Below are 21,154 nucleotides of genomic sequence, written 5' to 3'. Positions count from 1 at the left end.
ATCCCCCTGTTCCCCCCGGCGTCCCCGTTGTAGTTGTGTCCCTGTGTCCCGGTCGTCATTTATATTCCCTGTGTCCCGGTCGTCATTTGTGTCCCGGTGTCCCAGTCTGTAATTTCTCTTTGAGTGTCCCGGTCGTCATTTATATTCCTTTTATCCCGGTGTCCCGGTCATCATTTGTGTCCCGGTGTCCCGGTCTGTGTATACATTCGTTTTTGAATTGGTCTTTTTTTAGTTTTTAGTTTTTTACCTTTTTTAGTTTTTTTAGTTATACCTCATGATTCTAATGATTGCCCTTGAGCTTTGTTGATGGTGATTGCTAATCAATTTTTTGTAGTTTTTACCTATTTTACCTGTAGTTTATGTCCTGGTCGTCATTTATACTCCCTGTGTCCCGGTCGTCATTTGTGTCCCGGTGCTTTGTTGATGATGATTGCTAATCGAACACTCCTTGTGTCCCGGTCGCTTCTCTTTGAGTGTCGTCATTTATATTCCCTATGTGCCGGTGTCCCGGTCGTCATTTGTGTCCCGATGTCCCGGTCTGTAATTTCGTCAGTCGAAAACATGACGTCAGTCGACACACAAACATGACGTCACTCGACAGACACACACACACACACAGACAACTTATTTTTATATATATAGATAGATAGATATAGATATGTATATCTATCTATCTATCTATATAAAAATAAGTTGTATGTATGCATGTTTGTTTGTTTGTAAAAAGAGGGTTTTGCATATGATGTCATTTGCACATGATGTCATTATAAGTATATAAGGCTTTTATATGCACAAACAATGGGACAGCGAAGAATGTTGTATATTCGCAATTTTTACGTAGTTAAAAACACATGTATATCTATCTATATTCACAGGTGGGTCACAGGGACACAACTACAATGGCGCGTAACTAATGTGGCGCGTAACGACTTACGAGAAACTAAAGAAAAGTTCAAGAAATCTAATTGATTGATGATTACAAAACATTAAGCAAAAACGAAAAACATCATGAAGTTTATCAGTCACAATATTTTTATTAGTAAACTCTGTTTCTTGTCCTTGAAGTAGTACACGTGGATATGAAGATTGAAAAGAGGAAGGAAATTCAAAGCCTTTGATATAAATATAAATTAGATATTGAGAGAGAGGATCAAAGCGTTTTGTCTCCTAGTAACTCGAAAATATGATTGAGCCTGTTCACTTCCCCTTACTTGACACAAGATATGTTTCATTTTTATATTTCAGTAAAGATAGTTTTCTAACGCTATCTTGTGGCCATTATCTACGTTACTATCATTTTGTATACGAATTAGAAGGAACATTATAACTTCATAGAAAGAAAAAGAATTCACGTGACAAGTAGTTGAAAATAACTTGATGAAACTATTCACGTACTTAGAGCCTAATTTCAAATGAAAAAAGAAACGGTTTTTGGTTTTAAGCATCTATGGTTCATTTAATTCACTTCACTGGCTATAAATCTACGATTGATTATAGTCACGGTCATTCTGTTGAGTTCTTAGTGTAACGTCTCGGTTAACGTATCACGTAGAGTAACCATCTCTTTATAGAAGCTATTTTGGATTGAACTTCGCTACAATGTCTGAAGTAGCCAGCAATATTGTGGATTTCGATTCATAACAAACCGGAGAGCAATGTATTCAAAACTTAATTCACATGTGATCCTTGTTTGGGGGCTAATAAATCAAAAAATTACCTTTATCATACTAAGGATATATTTTAAGAACTTCGAATAATGATTTGTATCACATATATTATCTACTACAAATTAGTTTAAACTATCATGTAGGTTCGTAATAAGTATTTTTCTTCTGGGGAGGGTAAGCGTTAATAAAAAAAACGAAAATAGACAAATTATTTAGGGAATATGAGAAAATAATCACACATATTTTTTTGAAGGGGGTGGGAGGCATTTGGTAACTGTCTCCCTCTCGCAAGAACTTTTTGATAATAAAAGGAAATCTTCTTCATTATTTTTTACTGTTATATTTACTTAGTTTTTTAGCTTGAAAAACAATTTATGCAAATTAATGCAGACTGAGTCAGTGTTGTTCACGTAATTGAACAAATTCTCTTATGAAATAGCACGGGAAAACTTAGGCAGAAAAATCTTTGGGACATTATTTTAGGGATGGAGTAAACATTTTTAAATGAAGGCACATTAGAAAAGAATAATAACGAAAAGCAGTTTAACTAATTAGGACTATAAAGTCAATTAAAAACTCATAAGGATTTTTATATTTCGGGAAACAGGCCTTTAAAATACGCTATCTTTTTATTCAGAATCAGAAGTGTGTAGGAAAAAACACACTGAAAACCAATTGTCCTGAACATACAAGGATGCCCTTGACAGTTATCTTCCTATAACTGGATGGTAAATTTCATATCTTTTGATAATAACAAAGAACTAGTTCCACAACTGTTTTCGATTTAAATTACACAAATTATTAGTCATACCAGTAAAAAGTTGATATTTTCACAATACGTCTTGTGTGGTAGGTTCTTATAACTGGAAGAGGCACAAATCATTTTGGCTATTCAAAGTAATCTCCCTTATACCATATCATCACAAATGTGGACTAGACCTACCTTGCCCGGGCAACGTGAAGCGTTGCGACAACCTTTGTCCGGCTTCGCCGACTAAAGTGTTGCGAGAGCAACACTTAGGTTTTGTTTTTTCGCTATCAGTCAGTAATAACATGACCAAAGGCTATTCCTCAGCGTTGAAAAAATAAAAACAAAATAGTATCGAAAGAAGGGACTAAATTGACTTTGCAGCCAGTTGAAAATTATTCTTTTCAATCGTGGACATCGTGACGGATGAAAACTCGGAACAATATCTTATACAATCTAGTTGTTATTATAAAGTTATCAATAATTTTTCAGGATCAAAATACAATAGATCACCTTCCATTAATTATTACGAAACTATCTCATTGTTTTACATTCTCGTTTGTGCTTGTTTCTTCACTATCGGTTAAATGATGAAGTTGTCAGCCCATCGAAGTTTTTAAAACGGTATGTTCAAACAAGAACGCAATCAGTTATCACATGGTCAAAGGCTATTACTCAGCGTTAAAAAAAAACAGCAATTACAAAATAATATCGAAAGAACGGATTAAATTGACTTTGCAGCCAGTTGCTTTTTATCCTTTTCAATCGTAGACATCATGACGGATGAAAACTTGGAACAATACCTTATATAATCTAGTTGGTATTACAAAGCTATCCGTAACTTTTCAGGATTAAAATACCATAGGTGACACTAATTATTACGAATCTACCTCACTGTTTTACGTTATCGTTTGTACCCGTTACGTAAACACTTAATTATGTCAGTTTTAAACAGGTCGAATACAATATGCACCAATTTCCACAAAATTCTTGCCGAAGTCAACAGATTCTTACTTACAAGTCCCTCTCCTGGGATAGACATCAAGTTCACCGGAAACAAATAAATGGGTACGCCAACTAGCAAAAGTTGCAAACATCTCATCGCTGAAGATGATTGTAGCCCAACAGCCGAATATTACTTACAAGTCTCCTGCATGTATTACCACTGGAAACAAATTGGTTTAACCCCCAAATACGCCGGAAACAAATAATAGGCACACCAACTAGCAAAAGTGGCCACCCCTCACTGCCGAAGATGATTATGAGCTAACAGCCGTTTTTCGCCCAAAGTGAACTGATTCTTACTTATAAGTCCCTCTTTGGTGATAGGCATCAAGTTCACCGGAAACAAATAAATGGGTACACCAGCTAGCATAGTTGCAAACCCCTCACCGCTGAAGTTGACTGTAGCCTAACAGCAGATTATTACTTACATTATTAATTACTACATTAATTTTTATTAGTTACTACATTATTAATTATTACATTATTAATTACATGTAAGTTACATTACTTACAAGTCCCCTACATGTCTTACCACTGGAACCAAGTTGGTTTTGCCATCAAAAACACTGGAAACAAATAACAGATACACAAACTAGCAAAAGTTGCTAGCCCATCATTACCGAAGGTGATTATTAACTAACAGCCGACTATTGCTTACAATTCCTCTATGTGTCTCACAATTTGTATCGGCCTAAATTTCGATTCAGTGTGTACCTTACTACTGAAATTGTCAACTCCTTGAAACTTTCTAACTGGTATACCTCATGAAGGAATTTTTGCACCAAAAAATGGATGTCATAGACCTTGATCAGCTCATCAAGAGCTATCGACTGCCGTCGAAAAAAAAATCTATCCGTCTTAGTTCAAAAGTTGATTTTTTTGCCTTAGGCCAACTTTCTAACATCACCACTTAGAAAGGAGCAAAGGATAAGCTCAAATTTCTTTAGCAATGAGAGAACTTTTAAAGTTTATTAGGCACATCTGATACCATTTCTCAACCGCAATCCCAAGTCCGAAAAACCGAATGATAAAATCAGCTGAAATCACGAACAGAAATGGGTAGAAACAATAGATGGCAGCACTTTCGGACCCGTGAGAAAATGCCACATTTTTGCTTCTGTAAATGTTTCTATTTATCACTCAATGAAGATATATTGGTTGTGGGGTCGGGTAACTGCAGCATATATTTAACACTTATAGATTTTAGTCCATCTTCAATTTGAAGGTGGTGCCTGCCTGCTTGCCTGCTAGAACGGAGCTTTCCACTCGAAAGCAGAAACTTGGTTTGATGAAACGAAAGCTTGGCTGCACAATTTCAGGTACTCCTCTCTGACATAGACTTTATAACTCCACTTCACTTCGCACACCATAGGCTCTGGGTCGTAGACAAGCAAAAACCAACCTTTTTGGCCCCAGGCAAGAGTTCTTCGGAGCTTTCCAAAATGTAACGTGATATTTATCAATTCGGCCTGAGGTCCACACTTCCCGTAAAAACCGCACAGGTTAGACCCTTACCAGTTTCCAGGAATAAGCTGAGATCGGCGGAATAGGAAAAAAAAAACGGGACAAAACCAAAGTGTTGCTCTCGCAACACAATTAAAAAACAAGATTTATGAATGGTTTCTGTTCTTTGTGGGCGGAAAGCGAAAACTTAAAGTGGAAAACAGCTTGTATAGTCAACACCTATTTATGTTCAGGTATTTTCTGCTCATTTTATGCCTGCTTATCTTTTTCGATTCAACTTTTCTATAGAAAAACTTTTATTTCAAACTTTTATTTGTTTTTGCAACTGGGAAAAAATTATATGCATGCCATAAGCCTTCACTGTGATTGGTCAATCACAAAAATTGCACTTGTAAGTTGAACTGAGCCCTGCTGTTGTTTTTTTAACCATAAATTTAACAATGATTGGGTTCGGAAATCACACTTACCTCAAATACAAGATAACCAACTTCTCTAGCGTCAAAGGCTCGGAACACCAAGTGGGCATATAGTGCTGAATCTGAAATTAAAAATAAGAATTTATGATGTGGGAAGCTTAGCAGAGATATATCATCATCTTTATTTATATTCATTTATGAAAAATGAAAAAGTAAAGGTCTTATTTAACTTGGAATCAAAAGAGATAGAAACCTATAATAACTAAAACTCAAAACGACCAGAAGCTACTATTATAGAATAAAAGAAACCCAAAAGGACCAGAAATTAAAAAACGATCATAGCAGAAAACATACAACAGTTACTAATATGAATGAACAAATAAATCTTGAAACGAGTTAAGTTTAAGTTGAATATGCATATCAAGCATAAAACGAACAAAAATATGTTGTTATTGAAGACTAAATGAAACCCAAAACGAACAAAAACTAGATCTACGTTGCGTGGGCAACGTGAGGTGCTGCGGCAACCTTTTTTCGGATTTGTCGAGTGAAGTGTTACAAGAGCAACACTTTGGTTTTGTTTCCTCGCTTCGATTAAACGCTGAAGATGTTAATCTGTAAGGATCTTAAAATAAATACTAGGTACGCCAACTCGCAAAAGTTGCAAACCCCTCACCGCTGAAGATTATTGTAGCTTAACTCCCGATTATTATTTACAAGTTTCCTACATGTCTTACCACTGGAACCAAATTGGTCTTACCATCAAATACACCGGAAACAAATAATAGGTACACTAACTAGCAAAAGTTGCTAACCCCTCATTGCCGAAGATGGTTATGAGCTAACAGCCGACTGTTGCATAAGACTCCCCTATAAGTGTAACAATTTGCATCAGGCCATTTTTGGTTTCAGTGTGTACCTTATTACTGAAGTTGTTAACCTCTTTCAACTTTCAAACTGGTATATTTCATGAAGGAATTTTTCTACCAAAAAAATTTATGACATTTACTTTGATGTCATCTTTCTGGAAATATATCTGGCTTAGTTCGAAAGTTGATTTTTTTTTTCCGTAGACTAAGTATCTAACGTCATCATTTAGAAAATAGCTAAGAATAAACTCTAATTTCCTTAACAATGAAAGAACTTCTGAAGTTTAAGTGGCACATCTGATACCATTTCTGTATCGGCCTATTTTTGGTCTCAGTGTGTACCTTACTACTGAAGTTGTCAACCCCTTTAAACTTTCAAACCGCTATATCTCATGAAGGAATTTTTCTATAAAAAATGGATGACATATACTTTGATCAGCTCATCAAGAGCTATCGACTGCCGCCGAAAAAAGAAAATCTATCTGTCTTAGTTCAAAAGTTAACTTTTTCTAACGTCATTTCTAACGTCATTACTTAGAAAGCAGCAAAGGATAAACTCTAGTTTCCTTAGCAATGAGAAAACTTTTAAAGTTTATGAGGTACATCTGATATCATTTCTCTATCGCAATCCCAAGTATGGTCCACACTCTCCGTAAAACCTGCAGAGATTAGACCCTTAACACATTGTAGGAATAAGCTGAAATCAGGGTACTAGGAAAAAAACACGACAAAACCAATGTGTTGCTCTTGCAACACAATTAAATAAATAATCATACAAAACAAACATACAATAGGTAGTAATATAAATGGGTAAATCTACCTTAAAACGAGTGAAATTTAGAGTGAATATGCAAATCAAGCTTTAAACGAACAAATATCTCTACGAACAAGAGTTTGGGTTTTCCCTCCTTCTCTCACAGTAAAATTCTAAAACTCACAGCTTCATTGACACCTAACTGAAAACTATAGGTGTCTTGAACAGTCTTGGAATGTGCAAATAAAATCAAACTAAATATTTGATATATAAGGCTATTAATTGTTGAAAAATCACCCTTTCAGTGTTTTATTTCAATGTAATTTTATTTTCATTTTCAATTCGACAATACCTGGAAATTAAAATATTCGTAATATAATTTGTTTTCAGTGAAGCACCAATGACGTAGTAGGCTTTAAACTTTACAGTTAGGGAAGGGGACAATATCCAAACTCGTTTTATGGTGAAGCTACATTTGTCATGAACAGTCACGGAAAGAACTAATAAAATTAAACTGAATATTTGATATACAATGATATTAATCACTGAAACCTCATAAGATTAAAATTTATTTTTACTGTAATTGTTATGTTTATTTTCAATGTTGTAATAAGTACCAAAAAAAACATTTATAATATAATTCGTTTTCAGTAAAGCGCCAAGGACACACCAGGTTTTTGGCTTTTGCAATGAGAGAAGGAGCTATAACCCAAACAGTGCTGCAACAAGTACTCCAAATTTTTACTTAAGTATCAAGTATTAAGTACTCATTGTTTTTTTACTTAAATATCAAGTAATAAGTACTTTCCAAATTCTTACTTAAGTATCAAATATCAAGTACTTGCCAAAATTGTACTTAAGTATTACTTCAAGTACTACTTCAAGAAACCCTTCATTGGATGATACATATCACATGACAGGATTAACACAGTGCACGTAGTAGAGTTGAACTTCTGGCGATTAGTGTTCAATCAAATCTGGCACGTTTGAAAAAATACAGGGTTATTCTGAAACATGTGGGAATGATGGAAAAAATATTGAAAGTGTTGTTTTCCATTGTTTGGCTGGTACACACCAAATGAAGTCCAAAAAATAATCTGAACCAATTTTCAACACAATAGCTTGAAAGCAAAAGACTTCCAAAACAAATAAGTGCAGTCAAAAAGTTCTGATTGGATCAGACAGATCACATGAAAGGATTAATACAGTGCACATAGAGTTGAACTTCTGGCGATTAGTGTTCAGTCAATTCTGAGACCTTTGAAAAAATACAGGGTTATTCTGAAACATGTCGGCATGGTGGAAAAAATATTGAAAATAGAAGAATAAACTTTGGATTGGCTTTAAAACAGATAAAACGTAATAAAGTAGTTCATTCTCTGATTAGATAAGTAAAAACCTTAGCAACAAAAAAAAACTCAAATTTAAAAGTAAGTGAGTCAGTTGCAGACTTTTTTAATAAGAGAAATCAAAGCTCAATAAAAAGGAGCAGCAAAAATCTACACTTTTGGCAGCTAGCTCAAGGTCGCTGGCTCTCAGCGTGCTGAAAGAAAAGAAGGGCATGAAAATGAAGTCTTGATTCACACTTTGATGACATGTCTCGCCCTCGGCATCTTTACAAGGAAACTGCCTCCAGTTTTCAAGTTAAATTTCAGACACGCTATGAAAATGTATGGCATCTATATCCTTTGGCTGGTTTTCACTCAAGCAAGCCGCGTGCTGTGTAGTCAATTCAGATGGTCGGTAAAACTCCCTACAAACATATATTATAAAATCACGGGCCTGCAGCGAGCCCGCTGATTCAGACGCATTCCATACGGCTGGTCAAACTGCAGATTGAATGAATGAATGAACTTTATTATCCGTAAAAGTATAAAAAAACACAAAGTACGGAGTATTATAAATAAACAAAAACAATAAACAGCAAGAAAAAAATTCAAACTGACAAAAGACAACATGGACTAATTAACCAGTATCAATATGGATAAAAAGACTGCATAGGGTCGTAAACGTGAATAAAGTAGATAGTCTTTTTACATAAATCATCACTGGAAGACCGAATCCAAGAAGTCATATCTATTAAACCAAATCGAGCAATTATTTTTCTGTTTTGGTGCCATCTAGGAAGCCGGAGGAGGAATTTGCAATATCTGAAATAAGCCGCACGTAGAGTATGGTGATTTTTATTACGAAATTGATGAGCCATGCCTGATAAAAACAAAAGCACAGGGGTGCAATAAGCGTTATAAATCATGCACAAACCGTTGCGGTTGTAACAGCTTTTGTTAGGGGATATAATTCCATAAGCGACGCGTAGGTCTTTTACGGCTTGATTCACTTGGGATGTAAAGGTAGTGGAAAGTGTTGGACTGAAACACAGACCAAGCCAACTAACTAAAGAAGAACATGGCAGAATTGCAGTCCCAGCAACGAATGGAGCGACCGCATAAGGGCCATTAAAACAAACAAACTCGCATTTAGACGCATTAACTGACAGTCCAATCTTAGATAGTTCATTGGTTAATTCAGTAAAATTGGAAAGCAATCCACGGCGAGTCCGGGCAACAAGAAGAACGTCGTCTTCATATGCAACAGAAGACAAACCAATATTACCGTAAGAAACAGAACTCTTAAGGGGACGCAGAAACGATGCAAGCACACATTTAAATATACTAGAAGACAATACGGCAGAAGTTGCAACCTATCTATTTCTAGTAGCAGTTTTCACACCATGAAGTGGCAAAAACCATTAGACTAATTCGAAAATCTTCTGAGAAAAAAGGAATAAAACAAGAGCTAAGAGCTCATATGGCACTTGTGACGAGGTCGGAAGAGCCAAGAGCTCGTATGGCATGAGCTCTAGCAAAATTATAAGAATCAATAGATTAATTTAAAAGAAAAATCAGAGACTTAATGCCGGTCGGCATTTAAAATAAGAGCTCTGAGACACAAGGTCCTTTTAAATATCAAAATTCATCAAGATCCGATCACCCACTCGCAAGTATAATACCTCGTTTTTCTAATTTTCCCTCTCCCTTCAGCCCCCTCCCCCAAATGTTTGAATCGGGGAAATCAACTTTATCAAGTCAATTTGTGCAGGTCCCCGACACGCCTACCAATTTTCATTGTCCTAGCACGTCCAGAAGTAGCAAACTCGCCAAAGCACTGGACCTCCCCTAATTACCCCAAAGAGAGTGGATCGAGTCCGGTTTCGTCAATCACGTATCTACGACATTTGCTTATTCTACCCACCAAGTTTCATCCCGATCTCTCCACTCTAAGTGTTTCCCAAGATTTCCGGTTTCCCCCTCCAGCTCTCCCCCAATGTCACCAGAACTGGTCGGGGCTTAAAGTAAGAGATCTGAGACATGAGTTCCTTCTTAATATCAAATTCAAAAATACCTCACGAACGGCCACCCGCTCTTAAATTAAAAATACCTCAATTTTTGTAATTTTTCCGAATTAACACCCCCTCCAACTCCCCCAAAGAGAGCGAATCCATTAGTTATGTCAATCACGTATCTAGGACTTGTGCTTATTCATCCCAACAAGTTTCATCCTGATCACTCCACTCTAAGTGTTTTCCAAGATTTCCAGTCCTCCCCAAATCCCCCCAATGACACTGGATCCGGTCGGGATTTAAAACATGAGATCCGAGATCCTTCTAAATATGAAATTTCATCCGATGAAATTCAAGATCTGATCACTCCTTCGTAAGTTGAAAATACCTCATTTTTTCTAATTTTTCAGAATTAACCCTCACCCCAACTCCCCAAAAGAGAGTGAATTCGTTCTGTTTATGTCAATCGCGTATATAGGACTTGTGCTTATTTTTCCCACTATGTTTCATCTCGATCCCTCCACTCTAAGCATTTTCGAAGATTTTAGGTTTCCCCCTCCAATGTCACCTGATCCAGTAGGAATTTAAAATAAGAGCTCTGAGACATGATATCCTTCTAAATATCAAATTTAATTAAGATCCGATCTAATTTTTGTCCTCCCACTCCCCCCCCCCCAGATGGTCGAATCGAGGAAACAACTATTTCAAATTTGATCTGGTCTGGTCCCTGATACGCCTGCCAAATTTTATTGTCCTAGCTTATCTGGAAGGGCCTAAACTAGCAAGACCGGGACTGACAGACCGACAGACCGACAGAATTTGTGATCAGTGTATGTCACTTGGTAAACACCAAGTGCCATACAAAGTAATTTTTCTCTGGGGATAGAATATTTGGTTGAAGGTTGGCTTCAGTATGACTTAATTTGGAAAAGGGTTATTTTCAGGCTTTGGGCAAGCCATGGGTGGAAGTAGTTACAGGCCCTACGAAACTGAAGGAAAACTCGACTTTCTTAAAACTTGAAAACCCCTCCCCCTCGCCCTATCTTAGATAGGGCTTATGATATCAGAGCTCGATATGAGCCCTGATCCTGGTCATCATTGGTCTAGCTTTCATTTGGATCCGTTGCTCCATTTGCAAGTTATACTGAATTAAACCAAAAGCTTGACTTTTTCAGCACTTAAACACACTCCCCGTCGTTCTATTTGAGCTAGGGATTTCATCTCGAAACTTGATGCCTGTCACGGTCTTAGGCACCTTTGGTTCAATCTTCACTGAGATCCATCAATCTCTCGCAAGTTACACTGAATTTAAATGAAAAACTTAACTTTTTTTTAGTACTTAAAGCCCCCTCCCCCTAATTAAGCTAGGGTCTTCATCTCCAAGCATTATGTGTCTTATGGTTTTGGCATTTTTGGCTTGACTTTCATTGAGATTCATTACTTCATTCGCAAGTTAAATTGAGTCAAACAAAAACTCAACTTTTTTAGCACTTAAAGTCCCCTCCCCCTCACCCTAATTAAGCTTGGGTCTCCATCCCAGAAATCAATGCATATCATACTCTTAGGCATCTTTATTCAATTTTCATCGAAATTCATCTCTCCATTTGCAAGTTACAGTGAATTAAATGAAAAACTCGAATTTTTTTAACACTTAAAGCCCCATTGCCCTAATTAAGCAAAATTTTAATCCAAATTGTTCAATTTTAATACAAATCTGACTGGCGGTTCTCCCGCTTTACCCGATTGCACAGACGGGCGGACAGATCTCAAAAACCTATCTTGATATTTTTCACTATCCAAATAGGCGATGATGCCTGGATGATGATATGCTATTATTTTCCTTTTTTTTTTAATTCAATGAGCCAACACGGCTACCTAAGACGTTGCAAAATCTGTCCGTCCGTCTGCCAGTCTGTCCGCCCGTCTGTGTAATCACATGTAAGGGGAGAACCGCTGGTTGGATTTGGATGAAAATTTTGATGGCCAGATTTGGTGCCAAGGATCATGAGACACATCAAGTTCAAAGACGAAGACCCTAGCTCAAATAAAACAGGGGGAGAGTTGCTAATAACAGTTTTTTCGTTTAATTCAGAGTAACTTACGACTAAAGTGATCTGAATGAAAATTGAACCAAAGAGGCCTAAGACCATGACAAATCAAGTTTTGAAATAAGACCCTAGCTCAAATTTAACAAGGGGGAGTTAGTTTTAATTCCTGAAAAATTTAAATTTTTTGTTTAATTTAGTATAACTGGCAAATGGAGTAACGGATCCGAATGAAAACTAGACCAAAGATGCCTGAGATCAGGGCTCATATCAAGTTCTGGTATCACAACCCCTTTATCAAATAGGGTGAGGGGAAGAGGGTTTCAAGTCTTAAGGAAGTTGAGTTTTCTTTTAATTTGGTAGGGCCTATAACTTATGAATGGAGGGACAAATCTGAAGTCAGATTCGTCAGAATACCTGATTTTGCTGGAACGAGTTTGACAAAATACCACTGCATTGGATCCAGCTAGAATTCCCTGGACTTGTTTATTGTAGAGAACATTTAGATGGGCAAAGATTCATAGCTTCAGTAGTTTTACCAATAATATGGTCCTGAAGATGATGAAATGGTAGAAATCTGGTTCAGTTGACGAGATGACAAAATTTAAACACTAATGTCAGAAATATAAGCCCAAATGGACTACAGTATGCAACATTTAGCACAAAACAAGGGATTTTAGCTCACTGTCGACCAGTGAACTGTGAAATAATTTCAATTTTCTTTTTTATATACTTTTTAAATAAAAATTAAACCAAGTGCTAATCATACTATATTTTTTTTGGCAAAAACAAATACATTATTTCATATCCAGAAATAGGGCATGGAGCTATATCTGAGTTTACTCTAAATCTAAAGGGTAATGTTTTCTTGTACATTGCCAAAGCACACACACACACAAGCTATATCTGAGTTTGCTCTAAATCTAAAAGTGATGTTTTCTTGTACATTGCCAAAGCACACACACACAAAATTTTCTTGTCAAAGGTAAAGTATTTGAAAAACAAGTACATTAAAAGTATCTTAAGTATTAAGTATTTCGTAATCTTACTTAAGTATCAAGTAATAAGTACACCGTAGAGTTTTTACTTAAGTATAAGTACAAGTAATGGAAAATTTTACTTAAGTAGTACTTCAAGTAAAAGTACTTCAAGTAAGTGACAGCACTGAACCCAAACTATTGTTTGTAGAGATTTTTGTTCGTTTCAAGCTTGATTTTATGTTCAATTTAAGTTTCATTCGTTTTAAGATTTATTCGTTCCTTTATTTTAGTAGCATAACTATTGTATGTTTGTCTGCTATGATTATTTATTTAATTTCTATTCGTTTTGGGGTTTGATTTACACTTCAATAGCAAAATATTTTTGTTTGTTTTAAACTTGATTTCTATGTTCATCTTCAGCTTTACTTCTTTTAAGATTTATTTATTCATTTGTTTCAGTGCCTGTTTTATGTGTTTTTTTCTATATTGTTTATTTAATTTCTTTACCTTTTGGGTTTCATTTATTATTTAATAGTAATTTCTGGTTGTTTTAAGTTTGAATCAAAATCAAGTTGCCATCAATCTAGGGCTAATTGGAGAAAATGCCAAGAAAGATCTGAGCGGAGAGGCATAACTGGCATAAGCCTTTTTCAGGAACGTATAAAAATGATATCATTTTCACTTGTTGATAGATAGTCTATCATCCATCCATCCGACTTGGGGCAGAACTAAGGTAGATTTTTTGAACTAAAATCAAGTTGTCATAATTCCATGGCTAATTGGAGAAAAAGTCAAGACAGACAGTCTGAATGGAGAGGCACAGCTGGCATAAGCCTTTTTCAGGAACGTATAAAAGTGATGGTATTTTTACTTGTTGGTAGTTAGTCTATCATTCATCCATCCAACTGTGGAAGATAGTCATCTAACTGTGGAAGATAGTCATCCATCCAACTAAGATAGATAGTCATAAAACTTTAGGGATGATTGACTTTTCTGAGTTGACTCATGACAAAAAATTTTGATTGAACTTGTATGCAAAAAGGGGGACTGAATTTCCTTGGACTCACAGGTGAAGAAGTGACCTAAGTCTTATAACCTTGCCTGCCTAGAGTCTAAACTCCCCTGGAGTTTTACAGGTTTCATAAACTCGCAGGTGAACATGGAGACCTCTAGTTTTCTCCTCCACCTCAGATGTTTATACAACCATCCCTTGCATAAGACCTTATCTGTCCCCGGGGCATAACTTACAACACTTGCCGTTGATCTGGGGGGTTGTGTTGACCCCTGAATTTTTGTTATTTGATCTTTGAGCTATTTGAACAAAATGGATATCTACAAATTTTGATCAGATACATTAAGGGAAAAATGGGCCTTGGAGGTATGATTATGATTGGCAATGTTTATTTTGTCTTTGACCTGTTAAGGCTTATTTTCTCTGTAAAAAGAATTAATTTCAGTTTTAACTAGTGTTTAAAAAAGGATTACTTTCTGAATTAATTAGAGACTGAATCTGAACCAGTGGTGGAAAAAGGATTATATATTGAATTAATTAGAGACCTCGAAAAGATAAGTCATTTACCGCATTTTGGGACCATAATCCAACTTTGAGTATCGAGATATAGTCAGTGATAGTTTTTGTCCCCATCCACTGATGGAAAGGATGTTTGCAATCGGTGAAATAGTGTTTTGCAGATTTACACACTACAAAAGCTGGCCCGTGAAGATATTAAAAGTTATTTAAGGACGGTCAACTTAAGTACCAGGTACTCTGCTACGGAGGTAAAATCAAACTCGCAATTGTTACTGATGGGTCCCTAATGGAGTACAATACTGGTTATGAAGTGGCCAAAAATGACAAAAGGCCTGCAGTGGTAAAAGCACTAAAAGAAATGCTTCAAAATCGGGATTTTGGTGGAACTGTTCGAGTAACGCAACTTCGCTTCAAGAATCGCTTGATCAAATAGCGCTCCAGATAGCGTCCGATCAAGCAAATATTAGCACAACGGTTTCTGCTGAAATCACAAAACAAGCAGAAAAAGTAAAGGACAGTATGCCAGGAATTACGACTTCTCAGATTGAAAAAATCACCCAAGCTGTCCACGATAGTTTGAAGATCGAATACGACATGAAGTTTGAACTGTACCATAAGTCACTACTGCAAATTGAAAAAATAATCTCGACCTATGAAAAGTCAGTCAATTCGCTATGGTGTGAGATTAACTCTTTGAAACAGGAAGCGAAGGTAACAAACCTAGTCATACATGGCGTGAAAGAGGTTTCCGCCTCACAAACCACCCCACCTCACATGTGGCATCAAATCTGTTGAACATTATGAAAAAAAACTGGAAATAAATGTCCTCAGCATAGCCGATATAAGTTGTCTTCGAAAATTTGGCAACGAGATAGAGGAGAGAGGGGCATCTTTTGAGGTGAGCTTAGATTTTTTTTTTGCAAAAATAGTGCTGGGTGAAAGAAAAAAAATTAAAAGGAACAGGTCTCTTCATTTCTGAGTCTTTGACTAAATCAAGGCTAGACCTCTTCAATGCTACTAAAGACAAAGTTGGAAATCGGAATGTTTGGACAGTAAACGGAAAAATCATGGCCAAAATCGGGTCAACTACAAAGCGAATTACGAATGTCCATGACATAATTGCATTGCCAAATCCTTCTCATCCAGTAATGTAACAAGACAGGGACTGATTGCAATGGGTCAGTGATTAATTAATTAGTTCATTTAGTGCGTTATATAGATTAATCGACTAGAACAGTTTGAAAAAAATCCCCTGTGCCTGGATTCTCTGATAAACACAACGCTAGGTAAAGATGACAAAGCACAGAGTGAATTATTTGTGTAAGTGAATGTTCGAAAAAGGTAAATAAGTTGGACTTAAGGGCAGAGGCGCAATTTGGGCCAAATCTTTTGGTGGGCATGAACTCCATCTTGCCCCCCCCCCCGACTCACTTCGTGTCGTGTAAGAAAAAAAGCGGGTTTTGGCAGCATATCGATTGAATATTCCAAGTAAAACACATTTTCAGCATCCGTGTTTTGCTTGGAAATGTACTGTAACCGAATGTGGAACTCAGCCACACTGACCTCTCAGATTAATTATAACATCAAAGATCACAATCAACGAGGAAAGTAGAAAATTCAACCAGACTACAGGCTGGCCTTCCTCAGCGAGAAACTTTCTTATTTAAGCAAACAATACGTCGGTGAAAGTAATCTTCATTAACATGATGAGGCTAGTAGCAAAAATCTCGGTTTTCCTTTAGCAGAAATCTTTTAGGTCAAATATATTTACAAAAGGAAAAACATAACAAGAGAAAAAATATTACACCACTCAAGGTAACAAGGGGAACTGCCGAATTTTCATCTTTGCAAAATCGTCAACAAGCTGGCTGTAGTCCAATTATTTACTAAATCCTACTCTGCAAACATCAAAAGGAGGTGACTGAGACGATCGTCTCCTGTTGTAGACTGCAGGTAGTTTTTCAATATTTCTAGGCTAGAAAACAAATGCTCATTCCTCGCTGTTGTCACAGGAAGTGTGGCAGCAATACGAAGTACTTAGATTACTTCTGAGCAAGCCACTGGTAATGCCTGAAGGTAGTCGACAATATCTAGGAAATTTTCTGGCTTTTTCTCCTCATCTAGCAAGAAACGCTTGGCATTACCAGCTTGAGATTCGAGAAGAATGTCATCGATATCCAGCTCGCCGTAAAGAGCAGAGAAATGCTTGAACAACTCCGTGTCCATAAACTTGATTGAGCTTGGATCCAAGGTTTCGAGTGTGCCCAGCACTGGCAAGTTATCTGTCAAATTCGGCTAGTGGACGGTCGAAAGTTTCAGAGTACTCTCGCTTCATTTCATCCGCCAAAGTAGTAGTCCTATTTCTAGATTGGATGATGTTCTTTCCTAGCGTTAAAGTTGTCACAAATTGTTTCAGATGCTTGGTGATCTTTTGAGTTCTAATGCTAATGGCTATTAATACCTTTATATTTACCTAACTAAAAAGTTAATAGGAATAATTATGTAAAGTCTTCTACTTCTTTCTGTGCTCTCGTCTTTTGAGTCTTATGGGAGCGTAAGCCTACAATCTGGGGTTCAACCGGTAGAGCATGTCAAGCGTCTCTAACTTTTATAAGGTTTATGTGTCGAGCATTAAAATTTTTATTTACACATATGATACAGTTTATGTACATAAAAAGAGGACAGAAACAGAATAAGAACTGACTCAAGTAATCTAAAACGGTGGCTTATATTCACTAAAACAGGGAAATAAGCATCAAAACATTTTACGGTAACTGACCTATCTTAATCTGTCAACTTAGAGGAATTACTGCAAATATTCAGAATTTATAATATTAATACAATCATCCATCTAGGAAATTTGACAGAACTTGAGAATTTTATTATGTATCTAACCTACTTTCGAAGTTTACAATGATTAATAGCAAATAGCATAACTACCCCAAGGGTCGTCAGGTAATTACGCTCTTTGGTTAATAGGCGTGCAGTAATGTCAAATCAATTGGACAGAATGGATTATGTTGGACATAAAGAATTATTATGGCCGGTAAAGGTCCCTTTGCGGTGGAAGCTTGGGCCCCCTGGAAAATATGGGGTGGGCATTTGCCCATGCCTGACCCCCCCTCTGCTTAAGGATTGGTCACTTAAATTGTCAGTCATTACAGACAGCATATGATGAAATATCTGAAGTTGTTAGTAGAAATAATCAAATTGATGTTCTAGCGCTGACAGAAACGTTCCTTACAGAGAGTATGGATAAGAAAATGCTTGATACTACGGGTTTCTCGTTAGAAGTAATAAGCCGTGAAAAGCTAAGGAAAGGTGGCCTAGTGTGTTATATGCGACAAGGACTTAATTATTCGCTAATACCTGATTTTAATGTTCATATTGAAGGAATATTTGAGTCATTCTGTCTCAAGGTAAAATTAAATCATCAGGAAATTCTAATGGTGGTGGTATATCATAGCTTGTCAGGTGATACGGAAATATTTATGGATAAACTAGAAAAGCTTTTGTCAAAGTTGAAGTGTCATCAGTACCCGGTAATAATGCTTGGGTATTTTAATATGGATCTACTATCGTTACAAAATAACAAAAACCTGTTATTTCTTCAAAACTGTATGTCATATGGTTACCTGCCTATAGTCCGAATACCCACAAGGGTAACCCCAACGTCCGCAACTCTGATTGATAATATATTTGTATCTCACCAAAATAATGTTAGAAAGTTCGTCGAAGTGCTATCATTTCAAACGTCAGATCATTTTGCTACTTTCACTGATGTAGTGATGGGTAAAAGAACCAAATTACAGGCTTAATCGTCGAGATGAGTCAGAAAAAAACATTGCGGATCTGGTATTAAGCTTAAATTTTATTCTGTGGGAAGAATTTTTCCAAGCCCACGTTGATTCAGATTCAGCGTATTCGGCATTTATTGATTTAATTACTAGCAGTTATAATTGCCACTGTCCTGTGTTGAAAGAGCCACAGCGTAAGCATTTGCCCAGAAAACCATGGATGACACTGGGACTTCTCGTTTCTGTTAACAGCAGCAAAACTCTTTATAAACAATATCTAAATGATCCGTCTGAAGAGAATTTTCACCGGTTTAAAGAATATAGAAATAAGTTAAACCAGCTAAAAAGAAATGCAAGGGAAATATATTTTCAAAATAGTTTTAAAAATACGAATGGGAACCCCAGGAAAACTTGGCAAATAATTAATTCGGTCATTGATCCAAATAAATCGGAAAAAATACATCATATAAAAGAACTAGCTAGTGAAAAAGAATCAATATTATTCTTGAAAAAGAATCAATATATTGTAAATATGGGACAAAAAATAAAAGATAAACTGTCAAATGCAAAATCAAAAAGAAAACTAATGACAAAGGTAACACCTCCAAAACTAAAGAAACAAGAGGTAATTGGGGAAATGCAAAAATTTCCATCTGTTACATGTGATGAAGTAAAAAAAAAATGCATTTGCAAAATTAAAGGGACAAGGCTAACTGGCCTAGATGGACGTTCTTTGCAACTAATAACAAAAATACAACCACCAATTATTGAGCCTCTTACGATCCTTATAAACAGAAGCCTTGATGAAAATATTTTCCCTGAAAAGAATCCCAATTAATCCCACTTTTTAAAGGAGGAGACCCAACAGTAATTGATAACTATTGATCAATCAGCTTACTTCAAATTTTTTCGAAAATATATGAAAAGCTTGCTGCAAAAAGACTGTATGAATACTTTGAAGCTAATAAAATTCTTTCTAATAAACAATATGGATTTCGGAAAAAACAGATCCACTGAACTCGCAATTACGGGTCCTATCTATCTATATAAAAATTAAATTAAAAAAACTAGTTTTTTTAACTGAAAGTAAGGAGCGACATTAAAACTTAAAACGAACAGAAATTACTCCGTATATGAAATGGGTTGTCCCCTCCGCAGTCCCTCGCTCTTTACGCTAAAGTTTTTAATTGTTTTAAAAAGTAGAATTGTGGCAAAGAGTCAAACTTTAGCGTTAAGAGCGAGGGACTGCGGAGGGGACAACCCATTTCATATACGGAGTAATTTCTGTTCGTTTTAAGTTTTAATGTCGCTCCTTACTTTCAGTTAAAAAAACTAGTTTTTTTTATTTAATTTCTGAACGTTTTTGAATTAATGCATGTTTGATTTTGGCTCTCCGCACATAAATTATTGAAATTAAATTAGTATATTAATTTTTTTTTGGCTAAATGGCTTTCTCTTAGTTTTGATCAGACGATTTTGAGAAATAAGGGGTGGGGAAGGAGGCCTAGCTGCCCTCCAATTTTTCGGTTACTTAAAAAGGCTAATAGAACTTTTAATTTTCAACGAACGTTTTTATTAGTAAAAAATATACGTAACTTAAGAATTAACTTTTGTAACAAACTTTTATATTCTTATATTTTTATTATGTGTACGAGGGGGTTTGTACCCTCGTTAATACCTCGCTCTTTACACTAAATCGTAAGTTTTTTCCCAATTCTTTAAGAATGACCCCTGAATCAAAAAGGCCGTAGAATAAATAGTTGAAATTACTAAAAATAATTTAACATAAAGAGCGAGGAATTTATCTCCTCCTAAATACCTCGCTCTTTATGCTAAAGTATTTTTAGAACCCCTCATATGCGTAATAATCTCTGTTCGTTTTAAATTTCAATTCTATTCCTTACTTTCATTTGAAAAAACTTTTTCATGTTTATTTTTTCATTGTTTTTTTTTATAGTAATGCTAGAAAATCCTGCGCCCTTTTCATTGAATTTTTCTTCCCCCATGACATATTCCTCAAAGGAAAGATCCTCCCACAAAGCCCTCTCCCATCAACCCCACCCCCCAAACCAAAAAATCCCCATGAAAACGTCTGTACACTTCCAATAACCATTACTATATGTAAACACTGGTCAAAGTTTGTAACTTGCATCCCCTCCCCCAGGAATTGTGGGGGAGTAAGTCATTCCCAAAGACATAGTCATTATGGTTTTCGACTATGCGGAACAAAATGGCTATCTTAAAATTTTAATCTGTTGACTTTTGGAAAAAAATTAGCGTGGGAGGGGGCCTAGGTGCCCTCCAATTTTTTGTTTACTTAAAAAGGGCACTAGAACTTTTCATTTCCGTAAGAATGAGCCCTCTTGCGACACTCTAAGACCACCTGGTCGATACAATGACCCCTGGGGAAAAGAAAAAAAAACAACAAACAAACAAATAAACACGCACCCGTGATTTGTCTTCTGGCAAAAAATATGAAATTCCACATTTTTTTTAGATAGGAGCTTGAAATTTTTGCTATAGAGTTCTCTGATATGC

At 36.1% G+C, this 21,154-nt stretch overlaps 1 protein-coding gene across 4 annotated transcripts in view; it reads right to left on the bottom strand.

The window, feature by feature from the left end:
- The window catches only part of LOC136029479 (neuron-specific calcium-binding protein hippocalcin-like), a 140,189-nt gene that overhangs the window by 55,776 nt on the left and 63,259 nt on the right, over window positions 1-21,154 (bottom strand). For all 4 annotated transcript variants that reach the window (XM_065707906.1, XM_065707903.1, XM_065707905.1 and 1 more), the window contains one exon: window positions 5,352-5,422. In XM_065707906.1, the coding sequence (XP_065563978.1) occupies window positions 5,352-5,422 (71 nt within the window). The remainder of the gene's footprint in view (window positions 1-5,351; window positions 5,423-21,154) is intronic.

The sequence above is a fragment of the Artemia franciscana genome, chromosome 7, assembly GCF_032884065.1.
Source record: "Artemia franciscana chromosome 7, ASM3288406v1, whole genome shotgun sequence".
Lineage (NCBI taxonomy): Eukaryota > Metazoa > Arthropoda > Branchiopoda > Anostraca > Artemiidae > Artemia > Artemia franciscana.
This window is presented reverse-complemented; position numbering and strand designations above follow the sequence as displayed.